At 59.1% G+C, this 26,704-nt stretch overlaps 1 protein-coding gene across 1 annotated transcript; it reads left to right on the top strand.

Moving 5' to 3' along the window:
- Positions 1-2,549: 2,549 nt before the first annotated feature.
- Positions 2,550-26,065, top strand: IP6K3 (inositol hexakisphosphate kinase 3). Its single transcript, XM_036248766.1, has 6 exons — positions 2,550-2,675; positions 12,272-12,589; positions 20,698-20,908; positions 21,968-22,143; positions 23,140-23,315; positions 25,367-26,065. The coding sequence occupies exons 2-6, from the start codon at positions 12,391-12,393 to the stop codon at positions 25,832-25,834; spliced, it is 1,230 nt and encodes a 409-aa protein (XP_036104659.1). The 5' UTR covers positions 2,550-2,675; positions 12,272-12,390; the 3' UTR covers positions 25,835-26,065.
- The last annotated feature ends 639 nt before the right edge of the window (positions 26,066-26,704 follow it).

Raw genomic sequence — 26,704 nt, 5'->3', positions numbered from 1 at the left:
AGGACATGGAATCCACAGGGTGGGCGTGGTGATGAGTGAATTGCCCCAGAAGGCAGCAGTGAAGGGGAAGGTCACAGACGGTCCGTCAGGCTGGGGAGGGAGAAGCCAGGGGAGCGGGGGGACCAGCCCACCCTCCTCCGAAGCAGCTGGTGTGTGCTTACGAGCCACAGGCATTTTCTGCCTCCAAGTGGTGGCCTCCCGGAGCTGGCCTGGAATGCTCCGTCCGCAGGACAGCCAAGCTCCGGGCTGAGCTCCTGGTGGAGGCCGGGCGGGCCGGGGCGGTCACGCAGAGGCCGGCCAAGGGCATGGCTGTGGAAGGAGGCTTAGCAGCGGGCACCCGGCAGGCGGAGCTGAGCTTCGGGAAATGACTGTGGAGGGACTTGGCCCCAGCAGGGAGCAGAAATAAAGTCTGATTTCGTAACAGGAAAGCCCGGTCAGCACCCGCGCCAGGGGCCTGTGGCTGTGTTTACTGCCCATGTCTCCGGGGGCCAAAACCGTTGTTAAATAAACGGGTGAAGCAGCAGCAGTGTGGAGTCTTCTCTTTACAACAAAACAAACCCAGAAACCGCGTCCTGGCACGTGGACCGACCTCCGAGGCCTGGTTCCCCCAGGCTCAGCCCTCAGTGTCCAGCAAGCCCAGGTCCCTCCCCTCTGCCCTGGGGCCGCCTGGCTCAGCCCAGTGGGGGTTCCAGGGCTCCCAGGACAGGGCTTCCAGCCAGGTGGGAGAGGAAGGTGGGGGCAGGAGGGCACGCGTCTCTTCCAGGGCCGGGTAACCGGAGCCCGCACATGGCCGGGCAGTGTGAGGGGTCAGGCAGGCAGGAGGCTCCCGGGGCAGCCTGGCACCTGTCTGCTTTCCCTGGTGAAATTCGATCGCCCGCCCTGGACTGGGCCACACAGGGATCCTCCACCCCCTTTACAGGCCTCAGACACCCAGAAAGCCCTCTCGTGCCTGCAGGCTGTGCCCTATCTGAGTGTGGGGAGAACTTGAGGTGGGGATGGGACAGGATGTCTGTCACAGGAAGGGCAGCTGGGCTGGGGGCGGGCGGCCCCCAAACTTGCTGTGGCCGTCCCAGGACACCTTGTACTTTGCTGCCATGCCAGCCCGGAGTGGGCGCAGGGCACACTGAGTGGACAGTGCTGCGAGGACCTCAAGGACGAGGGCCAGGGCCTCGGGGCGTGGCTCGGGGCAGAGGCTGGACCAGACACGGGGCTAAGGGGGCCGAGCCCAAGGCTGCTGCTGAGCCCCGGGCCGAGCACCCCCCAGGAGCAGGAGGGGCAGCTGGCCCAGCCAAGCCACAGGTCGGGGCAGCGCGAGCTTCCTGAAGGCAGACTTCAGACCTTCCAGTGCGTGGTCCCGGCCCACTCAGACCTGGAGCTGTCCCGTGACTGACCCCTGTCCTTTGCCTCTGCTCCACCTGTCCCCGTCCACGTGCCACCAGACCTCGTCAAGGCTGATTCCTCAACACCTCCTCTCCCCTCAGACTGGAGTCCCCGGGAGGTCAGCAGCTGGGGCCTCACGACCTGCGGCCGCCTTGATCCACCACGCACAGCTCCTGGTCTGCTCTCCTCTGAGCACAGCCGGGGTGCCCCTCACTGCAGAAAGCCAGCGCCCCGCCCAGCCTCACCTGTCATCACTCCGTGCTCTGTCCCCGCCGCCCAGCCCGGGCCTTTGTGGGCCCCTTGGTCCCTTACTTAGACCACTGTTCTCCCCAAACCCAACGTGGATGCTTTGCTGCTCCCCAATAAGTAGGTGAAGGGGCCCCCCTCATCCCATCTTCTCCCACCAACACACTGGAATCACCCTTGGACTTGCTGAACACCGTCCCCAACCCCCATCCACACTGCAGTCCCCTGACAACAGGCGCTGGCCTGGCAGGTTCCTGGGTCAGCCTGTCTTCAAGCTGATTGGCTGGCTGGCTGGCTGCCCGTCTTTCCTTCTCCAGGAGGCCACAGCTTGGGGAAAACACAGTCAGGGGGTGGGGAAGGGGGTGGGGCAGGGAGGCTGGGGGAAGGGAGAAAAGGACCCCCCACCCTAGCCTTACCCCATGAAGTAGGAATAAAAAACCAGGGATCTCCCAGCCAGTGTGACTCACTGGTTGAGCACGGATCCATGCACCAAGAGGTCACCGGTTCGATTCCCAGTCAGGGCACATGCCCAGGTTGTGGGCCAGGTCTCCAGTGGGGGCATGCAGGAGGCGGCCAGTCCATGTTCTCTCTCATCGATGTTTCTATCTCTCTCTCTCTCTCTCTCTCTCTCCCCCTTCCTCTCTTTCTAAAATCAATAAAGAAAAAAAATACATAAATAAAAAAGAAAACTAATTAAAAAAAAACAAACAGGGATCTCGGGCCACTGGCCCTTGGTTGCCAGGGCCTGACGTCCGTCGTCCAGGCTGCGGAGGACTATCCCCGCCCACTCCTCTTCCTCCCCTGCTCAGAGCAGCCAACGCCAGCCCACAGCTGCCCCTGCCAGCCCCTCCCCAGGGTCACGTGACCTCCCTGCCCAGGCCACTGCAGCCTGGTCGCCTGGGCAGACCTCTCCACCAGTGCTACAGTGGACGGCCACGTCTCACGGGGACCCTGGGAAGGCCTCTGCCCAACGCCTGTCGCCAGTGGGCACCGAGAGAAGATCACTTCCCGCTGGACCCTCCCTGGCACAGTCCTGAGGAGGAGGCCTGGTGAGTGCTGCCCTGGGGGATCGGCAAGGGGTGGGCTTGCTGAACCCCTGATGGTGCCGGGGTCTGAGGGCTGGGCCTCGTCTCCGCCCGGGGCTGATTAAGGGTCTGTCTGTGGGAAGTCCCAGCAGTCCAGCAGCACAGAAGTTCTGCCGCCTCCCCTCCCTGGAGTAATTCCACCCTCTCCTCCCTGCAGCCCTTAGGAAGGCAGGGTGCTGCCGGGTGGGGGCTGGGCTGCCGGGTTGGACAGAAGCTGCAGGAGCAGGTGCAGGGTTGGAGCCGGTGATTCACATGCACACTGGGTTTAACAGAGGCAGCTGGCCCAGCATGTCCTGTCCCGGCAGCCTCACCCCTCCACCGGGTGGGACCACAGGCCTGAGATGACGTCCGCACCTGTGGGCAGTGGCCTGGGGGCGGGTGCAGGGCGCCCCATGGAGCAGGGTGCATCGGAGACGCGTCACCACCAGGGCCCTGCCCTGGGCCCCTCTCCCATGGGCTCTTCTGGGCTCTGCAGTGAACCTGAGACCTGAACTTGAGTCTGCCACGGGCCTCAGGATCTCCAGGACCTAAAAACATTCGTGCCAGGCCCTTCCCCCAGGGAGTCAGACCCCAGGGGGCAGGACCAGGGTTTCTTTTTCAAATTTTTATTGATTTTTTTAGAGAGAGAGGAAGGGAGAGATAGGAGCATCCACGTGAGAGAGAAACATCCATCAGCTGCCTCCTGCACGGCCCCGATGGAGCCCGCAGCCCCGGCATGTGCCCCGACGGGGGCCGAACTGGGACCTCTCAGTCCCTGGGAAGATGCTCTGTCCACTGAGCCACACCGGCGAGGCAGGACCCAGGTTTCTGCAGCTTTTAGAAGCAATCGGTTTATTTCAGACCCTTTTACGATGAAAACCTTTACAGCTAAGGACGAAGCAGAGGGCATGCTATAAGGGACCCTTGATGCCCTGCATGGGGTTGACACAGCAGTTTGAGTCCTGCCATATTCGCTTCATCGGCGATGCTTGGCTATAGCGCTTTGAAGTAACTCCCCAGGTTGGTCCTTACGTAACCCTGAGGCCACTATTCCCCCAACAGAATGAATGACTCCAGAGAACGCCTGCACCCATGCAGTCCATCTTCAAATCCCCCCTTGCCCTCAGGGTGTTTGTAGTGCCTCCTTCACACCAGGGTCCCATCAGGGCCAGCACGCTGTCCCGGTCTCTTTCAACCTGGAAGGATCTCTGCCACCCCCCCCCCACCACCGATTTTCCCTACCACACTGACTTGCTGAGTCGAGGAGCCAATTATCCCACAGGAGGGTAAGAAGAAGGCTGTGTCAGATAGGAACACTGAGGCCCAAGAGGAAAGGACAGGGAGTCTGGGGCAGAACCAGGTCTCCTGGTCCCCCCTCCCCTACTGTGCTCCTCAGAGCCAGCTCCTTATCACGGGTCTGAGAAAATCCTGCACAGGTCTTCGGCCCCTGGGACCCTCCCTGTCGCCCTTCCAGGGCGTCCTGGGTGTCAGGCCCGGCTGAGCCCCCTCCCGAGCCAGCAGCGTCCCCTGCTCTCTCCTGCCCTGAGCAGGCACCCGAATAAATCCTTCCCAGGCAGAATTCCAGGTCTGCCTTGCTGACCAGCAGCCACAGGGACAGCAATCAACCTGACAGCATTGAGCACCGAGTGTTCAGGGCAGTGACTGGAGGGGGTGGGGCAGGAGGGGAAGGGAGAGGCTGGCACCCCAACGCCACATTGGCCGCCCCTACCTTATGCTGGCTACTCCTCCAGCTGCGTGGCCGGCCTGCCCCAGCAGGGACCTGTTGCATGGAGGTGCTGAAGACCACGGTCCACTCTGCTCAGATGTGTCTCCAGCACCCTCACCCCACCTCCTCCCTCTCAGCAAGCCCTGTCCCTGGTTTTGGGGTCCCTCCCCCATGAATCAAGCCAGGCACTCCACATTTCAAAATATGCCTCATCCAGGGCAGGGAGATTCCCCAGCCAGACAACCTTTAGGAAAAGCGGGGGAGGAGGGGCGCGTGGCTCAGTTGGTTGGAGTGTCGTCCCAAACACCAAATGGTGGCAGGTTCAATTCCCAGTCAGGGTACATACCCAGGTTTGTACCCTAGTAGGAAACCGATAGGTGTTTCTCTCTCACATGGATGTTTCTCTCTCTCTCTCTCTCACTCCCTCAAATCAATAAAAACATAGCCTCAGGTAGGATTGAAAACAAAAAAAGAATAATAAACACTTAAAAAAAAAAGCAGGGAGGTGGCAAGATGGGAACACGGGGTCATCAATCTTGACGATAACTTCTGAGCTAAGAACAGTCGTCTGGAAAGACAGGGGCGCCTGGCCGGCGGGGCTGTCTGAGGACAGGCCCGGCAAACCCAGGGGTTCGGGAATGCACCCTGGTGGCCAGGCCAGGAGCTCGCGGGCTGCAGGTTCTGGCCGGTGGGACGCCCTCTCCGGCGGTTGTGTGCGGCCGCTGCTGCCCTCTGGTGGCGAAAGGCTTGCTCGCTCACTCAGGTCCTGGAAGAGCTCGCTGCGCAGTTGGCCAGTTCAGCTCTGTGGCCTGAAGCCCACGACCGCACACTTGCACACCAGGCACTCACACTCATCCACACACTCGCACACACACTCGCTCCATCCCACTAGTGCCTTTTGACCTTAAAAAGCTGTTTCTCCTTGTAGCCATAAAGTTGCCATGCTAACCATGGGACAGACCTTCCTCTGGCTCGTAAGTCTCCTGCGTGAGCCAGGTGGCTGGTCAGGCTCCTTGGATCCCTAGAGAAGGGGGAGGTGGGCAGGGTGTCTGAGGTGGGAATTGTGCAGGTCTGGGTTTGGCAATATCCAAGATCCTGGGTGCAGCTTTGGGGGGGGGGTGCGCCTCGAGGGGCTGGTAGAACCGCTACTGGCCTTGCCCAGGGGGCTGTCTGAGGTCGGGAATTGTTAGGGCCCGGGAACAAGAAGCCCCCTCCGGCAGCTCGGCCTCTCGAGTCCTCTCTGCCCCCTGCATCTCCCGCCTGACCGCGCCCAGAACACTGCTGCGGCCGAGGACGCTCGTCAGGGGCTGAAGGGCTTCTAAACGAATACCCGCTGTATTAAGTCACATTTGGTCTTCAAGCCGGAGGAACAGTGGGAGATTTTAAATGTTAAGAGAAAAGGAGAGGGGAAAAAAAACTTCTCTCAAAGCATAAAATCAGCCTTGAAATAAGCTGCTGCAACTGAGGAATAGGAAGTATCGCTCTCGGCTCCGGAGCTGACCCCTGGGAAACCGACTCCAGAGCCACGTCTCAGCCACCTGGGAGGTGACCTGTGAAGTCCCCAGCGTTCACTACTGACCCCCAGCCCCAGGGCCAGGAAGACGAGGGCACACAGGCTATAGCCCCCGAGCCATGTTTAGAATGAATTTTAACACAATTTTTCCTCCGGAAAATAACGTCGTGCTCCCCAGCCTGGATGGCCCCAGATTCACAGCCCGCACCACAGGAGAAGCATCACGGTTCTGCCCATCACCACCGCAGGGCCTTCACATGGCTTTCGGGTCCTCTCATCTCTAACAGATTAAAACATGCTCCCTGGGGCGTCGTGAAGACATTACATGGTACTGGTACCAACCCCTGGCTCCGAGAGGCCTGCGGGGCCGTCCGGGCGTCAGAGGCAAGAGGGCCACCAGCAGCCCTGCCGCCCGGAGCCTGCGGCCTGCAGCCTGCCACCTGCCACCGTTCACGTCAGTCTTGTCACTATGAGCTGTCTCCTCCCCAGGATGCTCCCTCCCCCGAATTTATTGAGAGGTGGTCGAGAAGGCTTCCACACCCGAGACCTCAGGCGACTCCCTCCTCCCTGCAGTGAGCCGGGCGTGGGGGGCAGGCACCTTGAATGGGCACGGCCAGGTGGCCTCTCTGTGCCCTCCCTGCCGATGCCCTGGCACCACGTGGGGGGCATGAAACTGGGCCAGGCACCTGCAGCATCCTGCCTCTTCCTCCCTACACAGCCCTCCCTCTCCTATGGCTCCCTGCACACACATTCCCCAAAACAGGCCCTCCTCGGGCACCCCCAGGCCGGCCCACATCCTCCCGACTCAGACCCCTCCCACCACCGCCACCTCAGCGACAGCAGCATCTCTCCTGACATTTTCAACTAGGACCGATTTCTCAACATAAGTTTTCCCTGCGATACTCATCATACTTTTAGTATCTGCTGATTGAGAAAATAGATGATGATAAAACTACTAGGAAGGCAATAATACCTCTAAATGGATTTGTATCTCAGTCGGCGCCAAAGCGTCTGCACGCACCTGAGAGATGCTCGCGCCCCAGGGTGTTTGGGGTCTGCAGGGTGGTGTGGCTCTGGGTGAGGTCTCCTGGGCCTGCGGGGCGCCTGATAACCCACCTGCCCAGCGCCCGCTGAGCCAGCCAGGCGGCACACCTCGAGGCCAGCCCGTCAGGCTCCTTGACGGCTCCCATTCTGAGGCAGGCCGCCAAGGCCCAGATCGGGCCTCGGACAGGAGCTGGCCTGAGAGCCTGCCTCAGGTCTGGGGACCCAGAGGGAGATGTCCGGGGCAGCCTGGGCGGGAGCCTGAGAAAGTCCCAGCCTTGCGCTCAGGAGCCGGGCCCTGGGAAAGCGCCTCACCTTTCTCCGCCCAGGGCGCTGCTGAGAAACAGGTGGTGATGGTGACGCCCGGGCCCCAGGAGGTGCGCAGGTGCAGCAGCTGGTCCTGCACTGATACCTTGGTGCCGTAAAATATTTGACTGTCTGGCCCTGTCCAGCTTGGCTCAGCGGTTAAAGCGTCAGCCCATGGACCAGAGAGGCCCAGGTTCAGTTCCCGCTAAGGGCACGTACCTCAGTTGCAGTTTGTCCCTGACCCCGGTTGGGGTCGTGTGGGTGGCAGACACTCAATGTGTCTCTTCCACATGGATGTTTCTCTCCCTCCCTCTCTCCCTCCTGCTCTATCTGAAGATAAATGCAAAAAAAATAAAAGGGGGGGATAAAAATATGTATGTGTGTGTGTATATATATATATATATATATTTGAATATCTGACTCAAGTGAGGTCGCTTTCAACTTAAGGAGCCCATGCTGGGCGGGGCAGTGAGCTGGTGACAGACCAGGCCCTGCTGGGTGACAGCCGCCCCACATCTCGGAGGCCTGGTGGGACAGCTTTACTTCGCTGTCGTGCCACGTACCCAGCAAGGGCAGACACGCAGACGACCACGCGCCGAATGCGCCCCCGGAGGTGACCTGTCACCGGCACCCACACTAGGTGGGCCAGAGCCAGCCGTGTGGCCACACCCACCTTCAGAGAGCTGGGGAAGGGCCTCGGCCGTGTTCCTGTGGGGACACCAGGACGCCGGAGCCGGCAGCGGCCGCGTCAGCCCCTTGCTCCCAGAGCTGACGGCTTTGACAAGAGACGGCCCACGACTAAGCTGGGCCGAGGTTAACCCACAAGTTGGATTCCTGGTTTCGCCTGCCATCTCCCCCAAAGTGGGAGTGGTGAGTTCGAAACAGACAAACATCGTCTGCAGTTTCTCCTGCACTCGGGCCTGGCACGTGGGGCCGTGCACCCGGCTCTCGGGAAAGAACGCGCGGCAGCTGGCGGTGACGAGCGCGGCACACTCACCCACCTCGGCGTGATCGGCGGCATCTGTCACTGTCTGGCATTCTGGTGCTGTCATCTGTCCCCACTCCGACAGCCACACACACCGCAGGCCCTGCAGTCCACGACCCTCCTTGCAGGGGGGGGGGCTTGCAAGCCAGCGGCAGGCTGGCCGCCCGGGGCCCCCAGGCTCTGCAGACAGACCGCCCAGGGCCTCCTTCACCACCAGCTCCACGGCTGGGCCCCCCTGAGAAACTGAATCTCCTGCAGTGAGACCCGGAGTTATGTCCTTCAGGACATGACAGGAGAACAGCGACCTGGGGCCATCTGTCCACTCTTCCTGGGGCAGGAGCTTTAAGCTGAGCTCTCTGGCTGGGGGCCTCTTGCCTCTTCCCTCTCTTCCTCCCTCATCCTAACTGCCTCCCATCTCTCCCCAGGGAACATGAAGGGTGCTGGGCGCCGGGTCTGGCTGTGGCGGAGGCGTGGGCTGGAAGAGGGACTTTGGTCTCCCTTCGAGGCGCTGGAGGGAGCCCGGGGTACTCAGCAAGTGTCAGTGGGGCATGAGGTCCCGTCTCAGGCGACTACCTCACCTGCCCTCCAGCCCCCAAGCCGAGTCCGTCCTGAGCATCGCCCACATAGTGACAACCTCGTGGTGGAGACGCTTGGGAGAGGCCTCCACAGTGCCATACCTTTTGTCACCTGAGCATTGTGACAAGGCTGCAGCCGTGGTGGGAACCCAGGGCGCCCCGGGGCTTCAGCAAGCGGGTGGGAGCACCTGGCACAGGCCTGGGCTCCTGGCGCTGAGGGAACACACTCAGGGCCCAGAGGCACTGGTCGGAGGCCAGTGGCGAAGGGAGGGCTGGGCCGAGGACGGTCCGCGGGGCTGGTTCCGGGAGGGACTTCCGAGGGAGGCGCGAAAGAGTGGGGCCTTCCCCTGCCTTGTCCCCGAGCGGGAGGCCACGCATGCAGACGGATGGGAAACCTCAAGTGTCCTTGGGAATCCAAGGTCAGCATCCGTGCCAAGGGGAGCCCACTGAATGCCTCCCTGGCAGCAGCAAAGCCCAGCTGCCCAGCTCAGGCAGGGGCTCTGGACACGGACGCCACTGCCCATCTGCCCTCCTTCCACCCCTTCCCACCAACCTGTCAGTGCCGCAGCCACACAGTCCGGGCGGGAGTCTGAGGACATCACCTAATAGACACCCTAAGATGACCCTTGGGAGACAGAGCCTCAGTTTCCCCAGCTGTCGAGTCCAGCCTTTTGAAAAGTACAGAGTGACTACCCAGCGACATCCCGTTGCTGTCAACCCCGAGTCTTGGGGCAGGCAAGCTGGTGTCCTGTGTGCGCGCTGTCGGAGGCCCAGTGTGGCCCCGGCTCACTCTGCACCTGAGCAGCTGCGGCAGGGCTCCCGAGGACACCGGGGGTAACGTGCCTCTCGGTCTGGTAGCGCCCCCGGCCAGAGAGCCCCGAGAAGGTCAATACCAAGCCCCAGCCCTAGGTGGCCTGACCCCTCCTGATGGTTTGAGGTCAGAGCCCACACCACGAGGACACGCACTTATTGTCATCAGGGTCGGAGAGACCAGCCTGAAGACAAGAAGACCTGGGTCCTGTCCCAGCACAGCCAGGGACTTGTAGGGGACTTTGGTCAAGTCCCAGCCTTCTTGGGGCTCCAATTCCTGACCCTCAAAGTAGATAAACAATAGCTCTCAGCCTCCCTGCAGCGTGGCGGGGGTGCACGCTGGGGCTAACGTTCAGGCCCCTGCAAACCAGCTGGTGCACGTGGGCGACTACTTACCCTCTGCCCCCGTCGTCTGTGGAGTGGGCTGACCACAGGCTCCGGGGCAGGCACCTCACACCGCCCGGCACACGGCAGGGGCCACATGCTGCCGCTCAGCACCACTCCCCTCCCACGCTGCCCCTGCAAGTGGCCTCCGTGTCCTCGGAGCTCCTGGGGCGGGTGGGGAGACGCGGGAGCAGGAGGTGCTGCTGGGCTTGCTCAGCTGGGCCTGGCCCAGGAGACAGTGTGCGGGGCAGGGCCCAGGCTCCTTCCAGGAGTGACAGTGACTGAGTTTTACAACCAGCAGAGCCGCTGGCTCCTTCTCCCCAGGGACAGGTCAGCTGGCAAAGGGAGACACAGCGGCAGACCCAGGCGAACCAGCGATGAGGAGAGGCGCTGGGCCACCCTGGTTTGTCTCCTCTTCCTTCGGGCCACCTCCAAATTTGCAAGTAGAACTGGGTTTGCCAAGCAACTGTGACATCAGCTCAGACCTGGGCCAATTTCTCTTCTTTAAATATGTTTTTATTGATTTGAGAGAGAGGAAGGGAGAGGGAGAGAAATATCAGTGAGAGAGAAACATCAATGTGAGAGAGAAATATCAAGTGGCTGCCTCCTGCACGCCCCCTACTGGGAATTGAGCCTGAAACCCGGGCATGTGCCCTGACCAGGAATTGAACCAGGACGACGCCCAACCCACTGAGCCACACGGGTCAGGGCCCGAGCTGATTGCTGATTTCCTTACCCATCCAGACGCCTCCCACCAACTTCTTTTCTCGGCTCCCAGGAGGGCTCACTTCTGTGCAGTCTTAGAGCAGAGCTGTGGCCTCAGGCACAGCCCCTCACCGTCAAGCCTCAGCCTCCCCCCCCCCCTGAGGCCTCTCCAGCAACCCCACCCTGCCCAGCCAGGCTCCAGCCCCCCAGGCAGCCCCCCAAGCCTCGCCTTGCACCTGCAAAGCAAATGCAAGAACCAGGCAGAACTCGCTGCAGCTCCCCCAAGGGCAGGCACTGTGCCTGCAGAGGGGTAGCCAGTGTGGGAGAGGCCCCCTGGGGGAAGGAATGAGCCAGCGGAGGATTTCAATGAGGGTGGGGAGGGGGTGGCAGGAACCTCTCTGCGCCAGGGTCCCAGACAAATTGATAGGCAGTGCTGTGCTAGGAGCCAGCCGGCCATGCCCACAGTCTGGACTGAAGGTTGTTTAGAGGGTTCATCGTGCCCAGCTGCGCAGCCTGGCCCATCCTCGCTGGGAGTCCAGCAGAGGAGAGTATTAATAACTCGGCAGTGACGGGCACTGCTGTGAGGACGTCCTCTCGCACAATGAATGCGGCCGGAGCCTCCTGGAAGTGTCTCCTTGGCGCTCTCCTGGGACAAAGTCAGGACGTCATCTGGAGCTGCATTTGCAGCCCGGGGTCCCGGCAGTTGCCCGAGGTCCAGCAAGTCCACACTTTAGGGGGAAAAGGGAGCAGCAGGTGGAGGATGAGGCCCAAGGAGCCCCCTCTACCTCCGCTCTGCTCCTGGACCCCGCCGGGCCCTGGGCAAGGCGGTTCAGGCCCCGCTGTCCTCATCTGCAAAGTGGCGAGAAGGCCTCCTGCCCCCTACTCTGGGCTGTTGGGAAGATATGACCCACCAAGGCAATAATGCCAGAAATCATCATTTACTGAGCACGTAGCTCTGGGCCCTGGGCTAACCTTTGCACGGCCTTTATCTCAGTTCTGTGCCTGACTCCATGAGGCAGGCATCACCCTGTCCCATCCCAAGACGGGAGCACCGAGGCCGGGAGAGGCTGCAGAGCCCACGGCCACACGGCAGTTGTGTTGTGGAGCCAGGACGGGAGTGGCTGGCGCACAGCTATGCACAAGCCTGCGCGTCCCTGCTCCCAGCCCCCCGAGGGGCGCAGAGGCGCTGCTCTCCTTGGCCGGGTCAGTGTCCCCGGGAAGGCAGGCAAGCTGTCCTGCGACGCCGACATGGGCCCTGTGCTCTGGAAGCCTGCAGCCGTGTGTCCTGGTTTATAAAAAATGTTTGAACATGTAAATGCAAAAGGTACAAAAGTGTATTTAGAGAAGTCTCCCTCTCAGCCCTGCTCCCCGGAGGCAACCACTGTTAGCAGTTTCTTGTAACATTTTTCCAGAAGAAATGGAAGCCGGTTAGCAGTCTTGTTTATCTCCCGCGGGGGTGGCTGGGGCATGTGGGTGCTCCCGAGCGGCCCCCAGATCTGTCTTGCTCACCTCACTTCCACCTCCGCTGTGTTCCAGGGCCTGCGAGAGCCCACAGGATGAAAGCGATGCTATGACGACGACAAAGGCGCAGGGGATAGCTGAGGGCCTCTGACGACCCTGCCTTGTGCCCTGGAGCTGCTCCTTCTGCCTCGGACATGGTTGTCCAGGACAGTGCGGACGCCGGGGGCGCCCGGGGGGGCGTGCAGCTGGAGCCCTTCCTGCACCAGGTGGGGGGGCACCTGAGTGTGATGAAGTACGACGAGGACACCGTGTGCAAGCCCCTCGTCTCCCAGGAGCAGAAGTTCTACGAGTCCCTGCCCCTGGTCATGAAGCGGTTCACCCCGCAGTACAGAGGTGAGTGTCGGGCAGCGGGCGCGGCTCCGGCCACCACGCGGCCGGGCCGGTCTGCACGCCCGGCTTCCCGGAGCACCGTGGTGTGCGTGACGGTTGCCATGGAGACATGCCCCTCTCCTGCAGCCTGGTTCACTGTCCTAGTTTCTCTGAACTCTTTAAGTCTCCAGGTCTGGAGTATAATAGCACTTGGAGTCCTTCCAAATCAGCTCAAGCCACCGGCTTCGAGGAATTCAGGACGGAATAAAGTGGGGCGTACTGGCCTGTGCTCTGGGAGCACACGCGGGGTCCTGTGCCGGGTGGCAGGTGCAGCACCGGTGGAGACCTCCCTCCCCTCCTCTGGAGACCAGGCGGGCGGCAGGAGCCTTGGGCCGAGGGCAGGACAGGGGCTGGGACACCGCAGGCTCAGGAAACCAGAATTTTGCCCTCATCCGGGGGCAAAGCCGGGCATGGGCTGCCTTCCAGGTGGACCTGGGGAAGTCAGGCACACAGCAGGTGTGTTCTGATCCGAGCACAAGGTGGGTCTGGGGGAGACTGGTGGGCAGGGCTGCCCATTCGGGCCTCGCCAGGAGCTCCACACCCGCCTTCTGTGAACCACCCTGCCAGCCGAGCCCGCAAAGGCACCAGTGCTCAGAGAAAAGGCCCCTTTAAAGGATTCGGATGTTGTGACGCAAAGCTAAGGCCACGACAACATCCAAAGCAGTCAGGCAACACTCACTTGCATTGACTGAGATACTGGGGAGGGCGGGGCCCAGCTGCACGGTGTTTCTCGGTGTGATCTGAGATGGACCAGCTTTGCCAAAATCACTGGGGGGCGGGGGGAGGGCATGCACGCAGGTGGCCTGGGCCCGCCCCAGACCTGGACCTCGGGATCCCGGGTTAGGGCCCAGGAAGCTGCATGCTCCAAACTGAGACCCACTGGTGGGGACCAAGGCCTGAGCCCTAGGCTTCGCTTCAGTCCCCGCCTGTGGGGCCTCCTGAGAGTCTGAGACAGGACAGGTGACCATCAGACACTGAGAGACGGCACACAGTTGGAGCGCAGCCTGGGCAGGCCTCCCCTGCCTGAGGCCTTCTGGGGCTCTGGGGGTCACTGCCCATCTTGTCAGAGCACCCGCTGGAATTAATGTCTGTCCTTCCGACAATGAACTCAACCCAGCAAAGGGTGGCAGGTCCTTGCATGGGGTGGCCTCCCGCCTGCAGCATTTCACGCTTCTGGACACAGCTGTGGCGCAGGGACAGACGGCCAGGGCAGGCACAGGCAAAGCAGGAGTGAGGCTGCTGGGTCTCCAGGCCCCGCGCCCTGTCCACACGTGCCCACGCCTCCGGGGCGGGGCTGCACCACCTGTGGGCAGGGGTCCACTTCTGGCCTCTCCTCTGCCCTGCTTCCCCGTGCAGGTTGGGCCCATTCCCAGATCCGGCCGCCTTGGGGCTCTGCTGAGGTAATGGATCCATTTGAGCCAAGGCTCATAGCTGCACACATCATGGCCACGGGGGTAGGGGGGGCGGTTACTGAAGAGACGGTGCTCCCAACATCTACATCAAGGGACCACAGACACCCCAGGTGAGACCACGCAGCCTGCTGAGGGTGAGGGTGAGGCAGAGCCCCTGGGCTGGGGGGACACCCAAACGTGAGGTCCAACGGCACAGAAACACTGACTACTCACTAGCCACAACCCAGGCCCCACCTAAGGACACGCATGTCTGCAGACCCTAGAATGGGCCCAGAAGGGGACCCTCACGCAGGCTGAGGCCAGGCTTCGGTGGGAAGGGCCCTCGCGAGGCTCCCGCCATGCCCGGCACAGCTGCCTGTAAGTAGTGTGCAGTGAGAACTCCATCCTCAGCACCCTCTGAGGGGGGACTCTCAGTATCCCCATCTCACAGGCGAGAACACTGAGGCACAGAGCAGTTACCTGACTTGCCTCAGGGCACGCAGCCAGGGAGGGGCAGAGCCAGGACCCAAAGCCTCAAGGTCTGACTCCCTGCGTGGCTTTGGCCCCTCCAGCTGCTCTTGCAGAGAAATGGACTCCCAGATGCAGTGCTCAGGGATCGTCCAGCCCAGAGAGGGTGGGGACGGGACTTGCCCAGAGCCACTAAGCTAGTGACCTCAGGTCTGGGGCACTCGAGTGCCTACAAGGCTGCCACAGGGGCCTCCCTGTTTCTCCCTGATGGGAAGAGCCGCAGAGTGAGGGGCTGTCCCTGAGGGCCACTGCACACCCGGTGCATACCCCTCCCTGTTGCCGCGCACTGAGGGCCTCAGGGGAAGCTAGGCAGGGACGGCATTCCCAAGCACCGCCTCCCAGAGCCTGGACTTTCTGCTGGGCTCCTCGGGTCTGACAGCGTCTTGGGGCTGGGTCCCTCTGCCTCCCAGCCTGCCTGTCTGCTCAGGGGAGTGAGGACACGCTCCTCAGTCTAGCTGGGTGACAGATGAGCCAGATTCACATTACAGACAGCAGCAAAGAAATGCTCTCCTGAGCTTAAAAATGAATACACGGCAGAATATTCAGAGGCGGAGGAAGCTGCTTGGCCAGGTCGAAACTGCTGAGACGCCCTGGCCCGCCGATCATGGCAGTGAGCTCTCCTGTCCGCCCAGCTGGCACGCGGCAGGGCGAGGTGCTTGGGGAGGGCGGGGGAGCAGGCAGCCGGGGGCTCTCACTGGCCCCCACTCCTCAGGCAGGGCCAGCAATCTGGGAGCCGTGGGCCTCTGAGGCCTAGTCCCCCTGGACACACAGGGCAAGCTGAAGGCCAGGTCAGGGCCAACATGGCTCTTGACGGAAAAACGACCCCTAGCAGTCTGACTCCGCTACGCTGCTCCTGTCAGGGCAGGCCCTGGTGACTGTTTGCAAGGCCCTGTCTGCGCCGGGTCGCACGCTTCAGAAGGAAGGGCTGGGCTGAGCCACAGAAGCCTCGTGGGAGGAAGGGAAGACAGATAGAGGGAGACAGAGCCAGTCACAGGTGTGAGGAAGACGGAGCGAGAAGACAGGGGCATGGAGCCCAGCTGTGCAGCTGACAATATGAGAAACAGAAATGACTTCTGGATGTTATAGGTTTGGGGTTATTTGTGCCTCCGCTTGCCTCCATTCATGTAGACACTCAGAACAGACGAGAGCTGGCGCCTGGAGAAGTAGGCGACACTTCTTGCCCCTTGGGCCCAAGCTCCCCAAAACCATGGTGTTAGGCAGGGTCATTACCACAGCCTCGTGAGTGGAAAAGGCCAGGGGGCCACCAGATAGCAACTTGAACTTTACAAGACCTGGAAGGGCCTTGCCCTTGGCCGCACACCTTCCTGGACTCCCCCGGCTGCCAGGAGGCTGTGTGCACCCCAAGGCCAGCAAGCTCTCCCCTGCTCGTACATGGAGGGTTACTCGGGGCCCTGCGATGGTTTCCAGGTGACTGCCCCTCCCCAGAACAAGCACAGTGAGCAGTGGCCCCCACCCCCACCAAGGATGTTTCCTCGTCGATGGGCTTCCTGGGGCTCCCGGCCTGCACGAACGGCCCTCTCACAGGGCAGTGGGACCGCAGCTTCTCTGTCTGCCCCACGGAAGGGGAAAACATGGCGGGGACACAGCAGACTGTCCTCGTCCACACGTGGGTAACAGTGACGGCATGGCGTCTCCCTGTAAAGCCCGGCTCCATGTGACAGCCGTCCCTCCTTCCACATCCAGGTGTGGGGTGGCTTCTCAGCGCCACACCTGTGTGACCTTGGCCAAGCGATTCAGTCTCTGAGCCCCCGTGACCACAGTCAGGCTTGCGATAGCACAGCGCTAACAAATGAACAGCGCACAATGCTGGCGCACAGTGGGTGTGCAGGTCACGGTGGTGACGATCGCTGTCGCCGTCACTCGCCCGGCCTGCCAAGAGCCTGCTCTCCGGAGCAGACCAGCCCTGGTGGGCTCGGCCTAGAGATGCCTGCTGGTCTTCAGATGAACCGTAACTGTCAGGTTCACGTACAGCGTTATCGTTAAGTATCACTGTTGCTTTACAGGACACAGGGGCCTGGGATGAGCTGAGGAAAAGCAGAGTATTTTTAGGAGCTGGAGAAAACTGAATGTCACTCTCAGGCTGCGAAACGAGGGCGCTGGGAATCTGAGAGGACAGGATTGGCCGGGGAGAGCGCCGGCTAGGCACCGATGGCTCCGCACAGAGCCTGCCGAACCACGGAGCGGCCGGAAGCAGTGTCGGCAGGGACCAGGCCTGGGGGGCCGCGGCACCAGGCAGGAACCCCGCCACCTTGACGGCTTGTTCAGCACAAATCACCACTTACTGACGAGGTGACCAAGTGGCCAGGGCAGTAAACAAGTATCTTGGAGGACAGGATCACATGCAACCCACCCTCTCAGTCAGGGTCCCAGCATAGAATGAGAGGACAAGCAAAGGGGTTCAAATGAAAAGTACTTTTTAAAGCAGGGGCAGGGCCCAGCCTGTGTGGCTCACTGGTTGAGCATCCACCCCTGCACCAGGAGGTCACCAGTTCGATTCCTGGTCAGGGCACATGCCCAGGTTGTGGGCCCGATCCCCAGTGGGGGGCATGCAGGAGGCGGCCAATTGATGTTCTCTCTCATCCATGTTTCTATCTCTCTCTCCCTCTTCCTTCCTCTCTCTCAAAAATCAATAAAGAAAAAAAATTTTTTAAATAAAATAAAGCAGGGGCAGGAAACCTTTTTTCTGCCAAGGGCCATTTGGATATGTATAACATCATTCTTGAGCCATACAAAATTATCAACTTAAAAACCAGCCTGCTGTATTTGATCAGACATTTAATGAGCGCAGCCCAAGGTGATGGCTGGAGCTGCTTCTCTGTGGCGAGGCCGTGATGTGAGCCGGTATTGATGACGCTGCCACTCGCAACTGCTCTTCCAGGTTTGCGTCGGTCAGTCTGGAGCACAGCACCTCTGCGATGATCAGTTTTGAAAACAACTGCTCACAGCAGTAAGCTGTTCTGAACACAGATTCGTATTTCGATGCATGTCTCCCCAAAGTGGGACATTCATCATTGCTTATGTGCGTTTATAGAACTCAAGCAGAGGAACCCTTTTTGTGAACCAACCATGGCTGGAGCTCCATCTGTAGTAAGGCCACTTAACTTTTCTAATGTTAGTGAAAGAGTAAAAATATTTTAACAATATTAAACTCCATTCTGACCAGTTATTCCTGCACATAAACATTCGAGCAGTTTTCTAAAAAACCCTGGGACTGACACCAGAGGAACAATGAAGATAAGGGGTTAATGGTGCCTCGGGAAACTTGAAGCGACCTTAAAAAGAAAGAGATTAATGATGGCCCAGACCTCTGCTGGAGCAGACTCCTTACCACTGAGACAGCTTGAATCAGCCCCGGCACCAAAAAGTGGTGCCAAGAGAATGTGGTGTTTTTTTTTAATGTAGTTTTTTTTTTTTTTTAATAGTTTCTGTAGTTTGTAACTATATAAGCCAGAAAATAAAAAAAAGCTGGTGCTGAACTCCTTTTTCGGCTCGGCCCGCCTGCATCCGGCACGTGCAATAAAGCCATGTTGCTCTGCATTGGCCTTGCGTTGTGGATGTGATCTCCCGTCCACTCAGACCTTTTACTTAGCTCAAGTTTTTTCCTTGATGAAACAAGTCTCTCAAACAAGTCCTCCCCTCTTGCAGTGCCACGCGTGTCTTCCAGTGACAGCAGTTCCTCTCGCGTGTCAAACTCTGCAGTTATCCCACGAACAAAAATGGCCAGTTGGGCAGTATATGTTATGTCCATTGTCTTGTCACAAGCCAGAGAGAAAAACTGGAAATCTCCTGCAGAATCCTTCAGTGTTTTTTCAGTATCTTGTGCTGAGTCAGTAATCCGACCTGAGACGGTTCTCCGAGACAAACCCTCTGAAACAAGTTTACTGTCTGTGCCAACAACTCCGCAGCAGCCACCGTGCACCCTCAGACTCTCCCTCTGCACGAGGCCTCCCTCAGCTTCTTTGTGATTAGCTCGCTCACTACGCAACTCCTCTGACTAACACTGTCTCTGTCCCAATGAGGCCTAGTGAAAGCGGCTTATGATTCCAAACTTTGCTGAAGGGCATTGATTTTTTGCAGACGCATCTGGCCTCCCAGTGCATTGAGTTTACCGTGTTTTGAGCTGTAAGGAGGCTCCAGGTTGGCTTTTTCATTACTGCTAATGCATCGCCACAAACTAGACACACAGGTTTGCCTTTGACTTCAACAAAAAAAGAATCATTTGTCCATTTCTCTTGGAAAGAGTGACACTTGCATCAACTTTCCTTTTCTTTGCAGTCGCCATTTGTGGGATTTCACACCACTTAGGTTTTAATAACCATCCAGTGTGTGTGTCACCAGCAATGCGATTATTTTGCTGTGATCACTGTTCTAATCCTGCATCTTGGACTTGGAACACATCCAACATTTGTATCATCGACTCTTGAGGTCTTTTCTGCTACTGTAATTTCCTTAGTCTTCATCTGAGATTCAGTTTGCAAGGACTGTTGACCATGGACGTGTGGATAAAGACTGGACTGGAGTTAATGTCGGTGTCGACAAAGAAGTCGACAACACTGTCATCAGTCATGGGAGGTGAGGTCATTAGTGTCACGAGGAGTCATCTCATTGCATCTCATCTCATCATCACCAGGTCGCTGTAGTTTCCCAGCGTGTCAGCACTTTCCCAGCGTGTACACTCCCAGCCTGCCCACCTGACTGTCCCGAGTCACCGCAATACAGGCGGACGGGCCGCGGGCAGTGGGCGAGAAGCACACGTGTCTGTCCTGTCTTGTACTCATATGTGTCCTGTCTACCCTGTAATGGACAGTCCTTGCTTGTCCCTCAAAATTTATATTATTATTATGATTCAGTTCATATAAATGTATGTTGCTATGAAAAAAACTCCTAGATTTATTGGATTTCGAGTCCCGCCTGCGGTTGCCTTGGCAGGGCCAGACCAAATGATTTCGTGGGCCTTATAAGGGCCCGATGTTCTCCACTCATTTTAAAGAAACCATCAGCATAAGGGTTAAGGGGCAACTGGGGCGAGGCGCTGAAGCACCCTCCAGGCCTGAAGGGCCGACATGAGGGATGGTAGGGAGACCCGGCAGGAGGGAGACCATGAGCACTGAGACCTAGTTCTCGCAAAACCCCATTTGTGGCGGTCTCCCGCGCCCCCACCAGGACGATCGTCCCTCTTCGCCAGAGCTCCGGCGAGGCTGGGCACCCAGCCCCAGGGGCAAAGGCCTGGACTCTGCCACCTGAGTGAGAATCCAAAGGGGGCGGCCAGAGCTGTGAACATCCACGCGGTGCTATCACCAGTGTGCGCGCCACCCAGCGGGGAGGCCCAATCTGCACGTGCTCACTGGCTTCCGTGCTTGTTGCTCTCACAGTGGAGGAGGAGGCCCTGCCTTGGCTACAAATACTGATGTCAGGAGGCCCTGGAAGCTGGGGGTCTCACAAGTCCAAGGTCAGGAGGCCCTGGAAGCTGGGGGTCTCACAAGTCCAAAGAATCATGTTCTGCCAATAATCTCCATGTGCTGTGTGTTCAACAAGGAACAGTGAGCATCACTGTCAAAGCCAGAGAAGGGAGGGCGATGAAGGTGTGAGGGGGAGCCCCGAGCCCCGCAGGCTGTCTGAGGCTCAGGAGCTGGTTAGATGCAGACAAATGGAGGGGAGAAGAAGGACGACGGAGGAGGTGCAGACGAGGGGAAGGAATGAATGGGCCCCACACCCCTCACTGCCACGCTGGCGGGCCCTCTTTGCAGAAGGCCAGCTCTGACGCCCTCGGCTGGGCCCAGTTGGGGCCGCTGGGTGTGCCCGGGCAGGTGCAGCGGCACAGAGGAACTGGGATGCGAGGACCACACGTGGCTGGCTCTGCTCAGAGCACGAAGGAGCAGACAGGTGCCACAGAGCAGAGGCTGTGCCAAGCTCGCCCACGGCTGCTTTCTGCAGGCTCCACGGCCCCGGCTCCCTCCGGAGCAGGTCGGGTTCAGGCTGGCCCAGGCCTGTCCCCCTCGCTCTTCCTTGAGAAAGGAGCTGGGGAAAAGGGAAGGTTGACCGTTGCCACTAAACTGTACTTAAAAAGATGCCACCTATTGGAACGTGTCCACTCAGGTGAACCCATCTGGTTTCTCCCCCGCCCCACTGCAGGCACCATCACGGTTCACCTACGGAAAGACAGCCTGGGCCATCTCAGCCTGGTCGCCAGTCCACTGCAGGAGAACCGGGGGCCCTTCGTGGTGTCGGCGGGGGCGGCGGGGGCGCCATGGCAGCAGCCCCAGCAGACCAGCCAGGGCAGTGGCGGGGCGGGCCCCCTCTCCAGGCGGCAGCACGCCCAGCTGGCACCCCGGCTCGAGGAGAGGTGAGGCCACTGGCAGGATGACAGAAACTGGAGCTTGTCCCTAGCAGGGACCAGGCCTGTCCCACCTGAGCCAAGGCCAGCAGCTCCCCGCAAAGGCCACGCGGAGGAGACGGAAGGTTCGGAGGAGGGCTCTGTGGAGAATAACTAACGTGACCGCAGAAAGGAGGCCCTTCTTCCCGCCTCTGCGAGAGGGGGCCTGCGGTGCATTCATCCGGGGTGACGGGCACACAGAGCCCTACCAGGGCAGGTATCCGGCGTGCATTTATCTAATTAAACATCTGTTTCACTGAGATGCAAAGTATCTCTGGGGAGAGACGTGCAGAGCAGAAACCCCAGAATAGTTGACATGAAGAAATAGCGCGGCCAATGTCTCCCAGAAATCATCTTTCCTTAGCAGTCAAGACTGGATGAGGAGAGGCCAACACTCAGGGGGCCCTGGAGGTGCAGGTGGCTGGGGTACCCTGGGCCCTGGAGAGCCCTCCAGCACCTCTAATAACCCAGCTGACCTTTTTCAGATGAGAAGTGTCCCTAGGGATCTTTAAATATTTATGGGAAAACCAGAGCTAATACAACGACAGTACCTCCCTTCCCTAAGGAGCACATGAATCTAACTCAGCTCTGAGCTCAGTGTCAGCAAACGGGTGCCGTGATCTCCATTTCACAGATGGGGACACCAGGACCTGAGATTCCCACCCCCGTGGCAGTGTGAGGTCTCAGGGGGAGAGCACAGGCCCCCAGCCTTGGCACCCTGCAGGGTTGCTGTTCCCACAGTGTGCCACCTCAGTACTGAGCGCCCCCCGATCACTGACCAGTGACTACACCACCTTAGTCCTCTGCGGGCAGGACCTGCTCAGAGTTAACCTGAGTGCAGCGAGTCCCCCGGGAGGGGGGCAGTGTGGCCAGGCCTGGTGCGGGGACTGATGGGAGGAGGGGCCCTGAGTCCCCGCAGTGCCCTAGACAGTCACAGGGGCAGTCTGTCAGTCCAGCCCAGGAGAGCGCCCCTTTCTCCAGATCTCCAGCCCCAGCTGCCCTGACTGCCCTGTGCTCCCTCACCTGCAGCCCAGCCACCGAGCTCCTGAGGGCCGAGGCCCGCCTCAGCACCTACGCCTCCTCCGCGGCGGAAGATGCTGACAGGAACCAGGCGGAGCCGAGGCGCTTGAACCCGTGGGCCCTGCGCTGCCACCAGGCCCACATGACTCGCCTCTGCACCGAGCACCCGCAGCGCAAGCCGCACAGTATCCTTGCTGGCCCCGCACGGGGTCCTGGGCAGGAAGGTGCACCTGTGGGAGGCCGGTGGGGGCAGAAGGAGGGTCAAGTGAGGGGGGAACGCGGGAGAGCTGGAGGCAGGAGCCCTCAAACCTGGGACCTAGAAAAAAATCAGTCTCTCCAAAAGAAAAGTCAGATTATACGTGAGCCAGGCTGGGAATTCAGCTGACTGTGGAGCCGCTGGTGGGCCACTATGTCTCTGCCTCGAGGCTGGGGTGTCTGTGGGCAGACAGGAACCATAATGCCACGCTGGACGCTGGGTGCTGGATGGGGCGGCGGGGCCTCAGAGGGCTGCACCCCAACCTCCTTTCTATCCCTCCAAATCCTCCCCACAGGGGTCTTCCCATGGAGCTGATGGGGGGAAGGGGTGTGTTCACCCGTAGGAAAGTATCCCCCCTATGGTGGACCTTATAGGGACCCCACCCCCCCGCCCCTTGGGCAGCCAAGTGCTCAGTGAGTACATTCAGGCTTGAAATGACCCTTCACCTCCAGTCACCACTGGGCCCTTTCTTACAACCAGGGGGCTGGTTTCACAGTATTTACTACGACACCTGCAACCCTAGTCCCTAGGAAGCTTCTGCAGGATAATTACTCCACTGAAATGAATATTCCTGCAACTCATCTCCAAAGCTAACATCAACCCCCTTCTCTCAAAACGGACTGGCCCATGCAGTGGCTAGAGGTATCAGCCTTATGATTTCCTGCCGTAAGACGTAAATTGGGTGAAGCCCGCCAGAGAGTTCAGAGCTGCCTTTAAATTCCGACCTTGGAGCAGAGGCGGAGAACCACGCACACTCACACTCGCCCCTCAGTGGGCGGACGGTACACACAGCAGCCTGCACGCGGCCCCTGGGGTTCCCGCCAGGGAGACCGTGTCTGGAGTGCAGAGCGCGCAGCCAGGGCCCCCACCAGCTTCGAGGGCAGCGCCCCCGGGCCCGGAGCCTTCCTTGACTCCGTGTGACCAGGGTTCCTGCTGTTGGAGAACGTCGTGTCACAGTACACACACCCCTGCGTCCTGGACCTGAAGATGGGGACCCGGCAGCACGGGGACGACGCCTCCGAGGAGAAGAAGGCCCGCCACATGACGAAGTGTGCGCACAGCACCTCGGCCTGCCTGGGCGTGCGCATCTGCGGCATGCAGGTGGGTGGCAGGGGGCCCGCTGCAGGGTTGGGCCTCCAGCATGTCCACTGTGGGCGCGATGCCTCCCATCCAGGCACCACTGCCCCCTGCAGGGCTCCTCACTTTGGGGGAGCAGCAGAGGAGGCAGCCAGGTGACCCACTTCCCCCCCAGGAAATGTTCATTCTGGTCTATGACACACTGGATCTTTTTTTATTTTTATCCTCACCCAAGGACATTTTTGCATTTATCTTCAGGGAGAGAGGGAGGAAGAGAGAGAGAGAAACATCGATGGGAGAGAGACACATCGACTGGTTGCCACCCACAAGACCCCATCTGGGGCCGGGGACAAACTGCAACCGAGGTACGTGCCTTAACAGGAACCGAACCCAGGTCTCTCTGGTCCGTGGGCTGATGCTCTAACTGCTGAGCCAGAACGGCCAGGGCAACACACTGGATCTTTTAAAAAGCACCTTTCAGGATAGTAGTCAAAGCCCCATTTTTTAACTTGGTGTCAGGGTCTTTGGCAACTGTAACTTTCCACAGTGGCCACGTGGCCCTGCCCGTGTTGAGGCAGAGCTTTGAAGACAGTGTGAGCGGGGCTGGGGAAGAAGGAAGAGGAAGAGTTTGTGCACTGTCGATTCCTCGTTCTCCGATCGATGATGCTGAGCTTCTCGGATGCTGTGAGGCAGTCTGAGTTTCCAGTAGATGTTCTCACTTCTTACTCCACCCTTTCTGCTTCTCGCTCCCTGCTCTGGTTGACAAAATGGGGATTTTACAACCTGCTACCCTGGCAAAGGGAGGGCTAGTTTTTAGTGCCGATTCCACCTTTAGTTTTGCTGCTCAGATGTGACTTGCGGCAGAGGCTCAGAACAGGAGGAAATAAACTCTCCATTGGTTCCCTCTTGTAGTCTATCTACTCAAAGCAACACCAGACACCGATCGACGGGAACATGATAGCTTCCCTTAATTGAAACTGCCGCCCCTTGAAGCTGGAAGTTGAGTCTATAAATTTGTCACACAGATGTGCCCTGAAAGGCTTGGAACGAAGTCCTCAAGACAGGGGAGTGTGATGGTTTGTGGTGTACGTGGGATCTCTCTGGACTCGGATCAGATCATCTGAAACGGATCTGATTTACTTAGAAATTGACGCCTGCCGTGTATCTGTGATGGCTGATTCCGCAGCCCTCCAAAGGCAACGCCAGGTCTATCATATCTTTCTGGTTCTTTTCAACACTGGTCGACCGTAAACATATTGTGTAATCTGCAGGCAGAAAGGCCCGAGAAGCTGCTGGCCTTTCCCAGGTGTGCGGCAGAGACGTGCCGGGTCACTCTCGGGCCAGGCCAGCTGCGGGCCTCTGCGCAGCCTCGGCTGCTGCAGCTGAAGGAAACGGGGCTGCTGCCCCCGCCCCACCCATCTCTCCGCCACCTGCTCCCTTCTGGTGGCCAAGACATGACAGGGAGTGAGGGGAGCCACCAGCCCCTCAGAGCTGCCATGCCCCTCCCTCCGCTCTCCAGGCCCCCCTCAGCCACAGGGGCTGCCCCAACTCCATCCACACCTGATCTGGCCTGTCTTTTATCTTCAAATAATTCACCCCACTCTACCTCGAGAGCCATTATTGTTTCCTTAGAATCTGCAGGGACAGGACTTTATAAACTTTGTTGTGGAAAATTTAATCTAGTTGGCTTTCCAAGGCCATTGGCTGTGATTTCTGATCCTACTCAAGTTTTCTCGCTTGGGTTTGCTAATATTTGAAGAGGGCCAGAAGCCAGGGCTTAAATCATGGTTTGGAGGCTGACACTGGAAATTCACAAGAAAGGAGATCCAGCCCTTTGCTCGGCGGAGGGCCCGGTCTGGTCTGCCGGTGACGGATTCCTAGCAGGGCTTGCACAGAAAGCTCGTCAGATGGAAAGCGAAACGGTGCCTGGAGGAAGCCCGCGTTTGGCTTGGTTCAGCCATTCTTGCCCTGTGTCCCCTGGTCTGTCTATATATCACATTAGCTTGTGACACTGCAATAGGTATGATTTTTTGTTTTAAATTCTTCACATGTTCTCTTTCTTATTCTTAACACAGGTTTATCAAACCGATAAGAAGCACTTTCTCTGCAAAGACAAGTACTATGGAAGGAAACTCTCCGTCGAGGGCTTCAGACAAGCCCTGCATCAGTTCCTGCACGATGGGACCCGCCTCCGGACGGAGCTGCTGGGGCCCATCCAGGGCCAGCTCCGGGCCCTCCTCTCTGTCATCAGGAGCCAGAGCTCCTATCGCTTCTTCTCCAGCTCTCTCCTCATCATCTACGATGGGCAGGAGCCGCCGGAAAGAGCCCTGGGCGGCCTGCGCCCTCAGGAGGCGCCACAGAGGGTGCCTGGCAGCTGTCCCGCAGGTCTCCCCAAGGTTGACATCCGGATGATCGACTTCGCTCACACGACATACAGGGGCTCCTGGAACGAGCACAGGACCTACGACGGACCAGACTCGGGCTACATTTTAGGCCTGGAAAACCTCATCCAGATCCTGCAGGACATCCAGGAGGGACAGTGACACTTGTCACGAGACAAGCCGGCCACCCAGTTTTCTGGAGTTGAGATCTCAAAGGGACCTACTGGTAGTGAGGGTAGTTTAGACACCCCTTACATGTCTTTGTCATAACCATATTGACGTTCAAAAGCCATCACTATACATGGCAGGCTCTGTCAAGAGCTGCTGAAGAAATCGGCTCTGGAGAGACCCGGCACACCGGGCGTCCCGTGCTGATGCTGGTTGCCAAGCCTGGACGGCGAGGTGCAACGGCAGCACCGCGGGGTAGACTGCAGGGCCGTGAGCTAGCGGCAGCACCGCAGTGAGACTCTGCAGTATTTGCATTTAGAAATGCTTTCTTCTCGCGCTGCCGTCCCTGCGAGCTGCGAGACCAAACCTTACTTGACGAAGTCTCGACGCGTGAGCTCACAAGTTCATGGTCTCTGCGGCGTGGGCGGCCTGCTCCAAGGGCAGAGCAGACAGAGGGAAGGAATGCCTCTTCCCTTCCTCAGAGGCACTGCAGGTGGGGCAGGACGCAGGGGAACAGATCTGCCCATCTCGCCAGCTTGGTACCCAGGCTCTGAAGGAACAAGGACAATCCCAGACACAGCAATGGCAAACCAACACCTCAGGTTGTCCATTTTTGCCTGTGGAGAGAAAGGTCTCTTTACAGACTTCCAAGTACCTACTGGAAGCCACGATTCTGCCAGAATCTGACCATGAAATGCAGCTTCCAGTGGAGGCGGACTGTGCACAAGGAGCCCCTGATGTTGAACTACACTCCCAGCCTCCTATTTATTTATTGGGGGTGGGGGTCGGAAATGGGGAGCCTGGAGGGCTGGGAAATCAGGCGCGATGTTTACAAGACCAGAGGACAAGTATAAACACGGAACA

Source organism: Molossus molossus, unplaced genomic scaffold (assembly GCF_014108415.1).
Source record: "Molossus molossus isolate mMolMol1 unplaced genomic scaffold, mMolMol1.p scaffold_m16_p_8, whole genome shotgun sequence".
NCBI lineage: Eukaryota > Metazoa > Chordata > Mammalia > Chiroptera > Molossidae > Molossus > Molossus molossus.
Note: the sequence above shows the minus strand (reverse complement) of the source record. Positions and strands in the feature narration are given on the sequence as shown.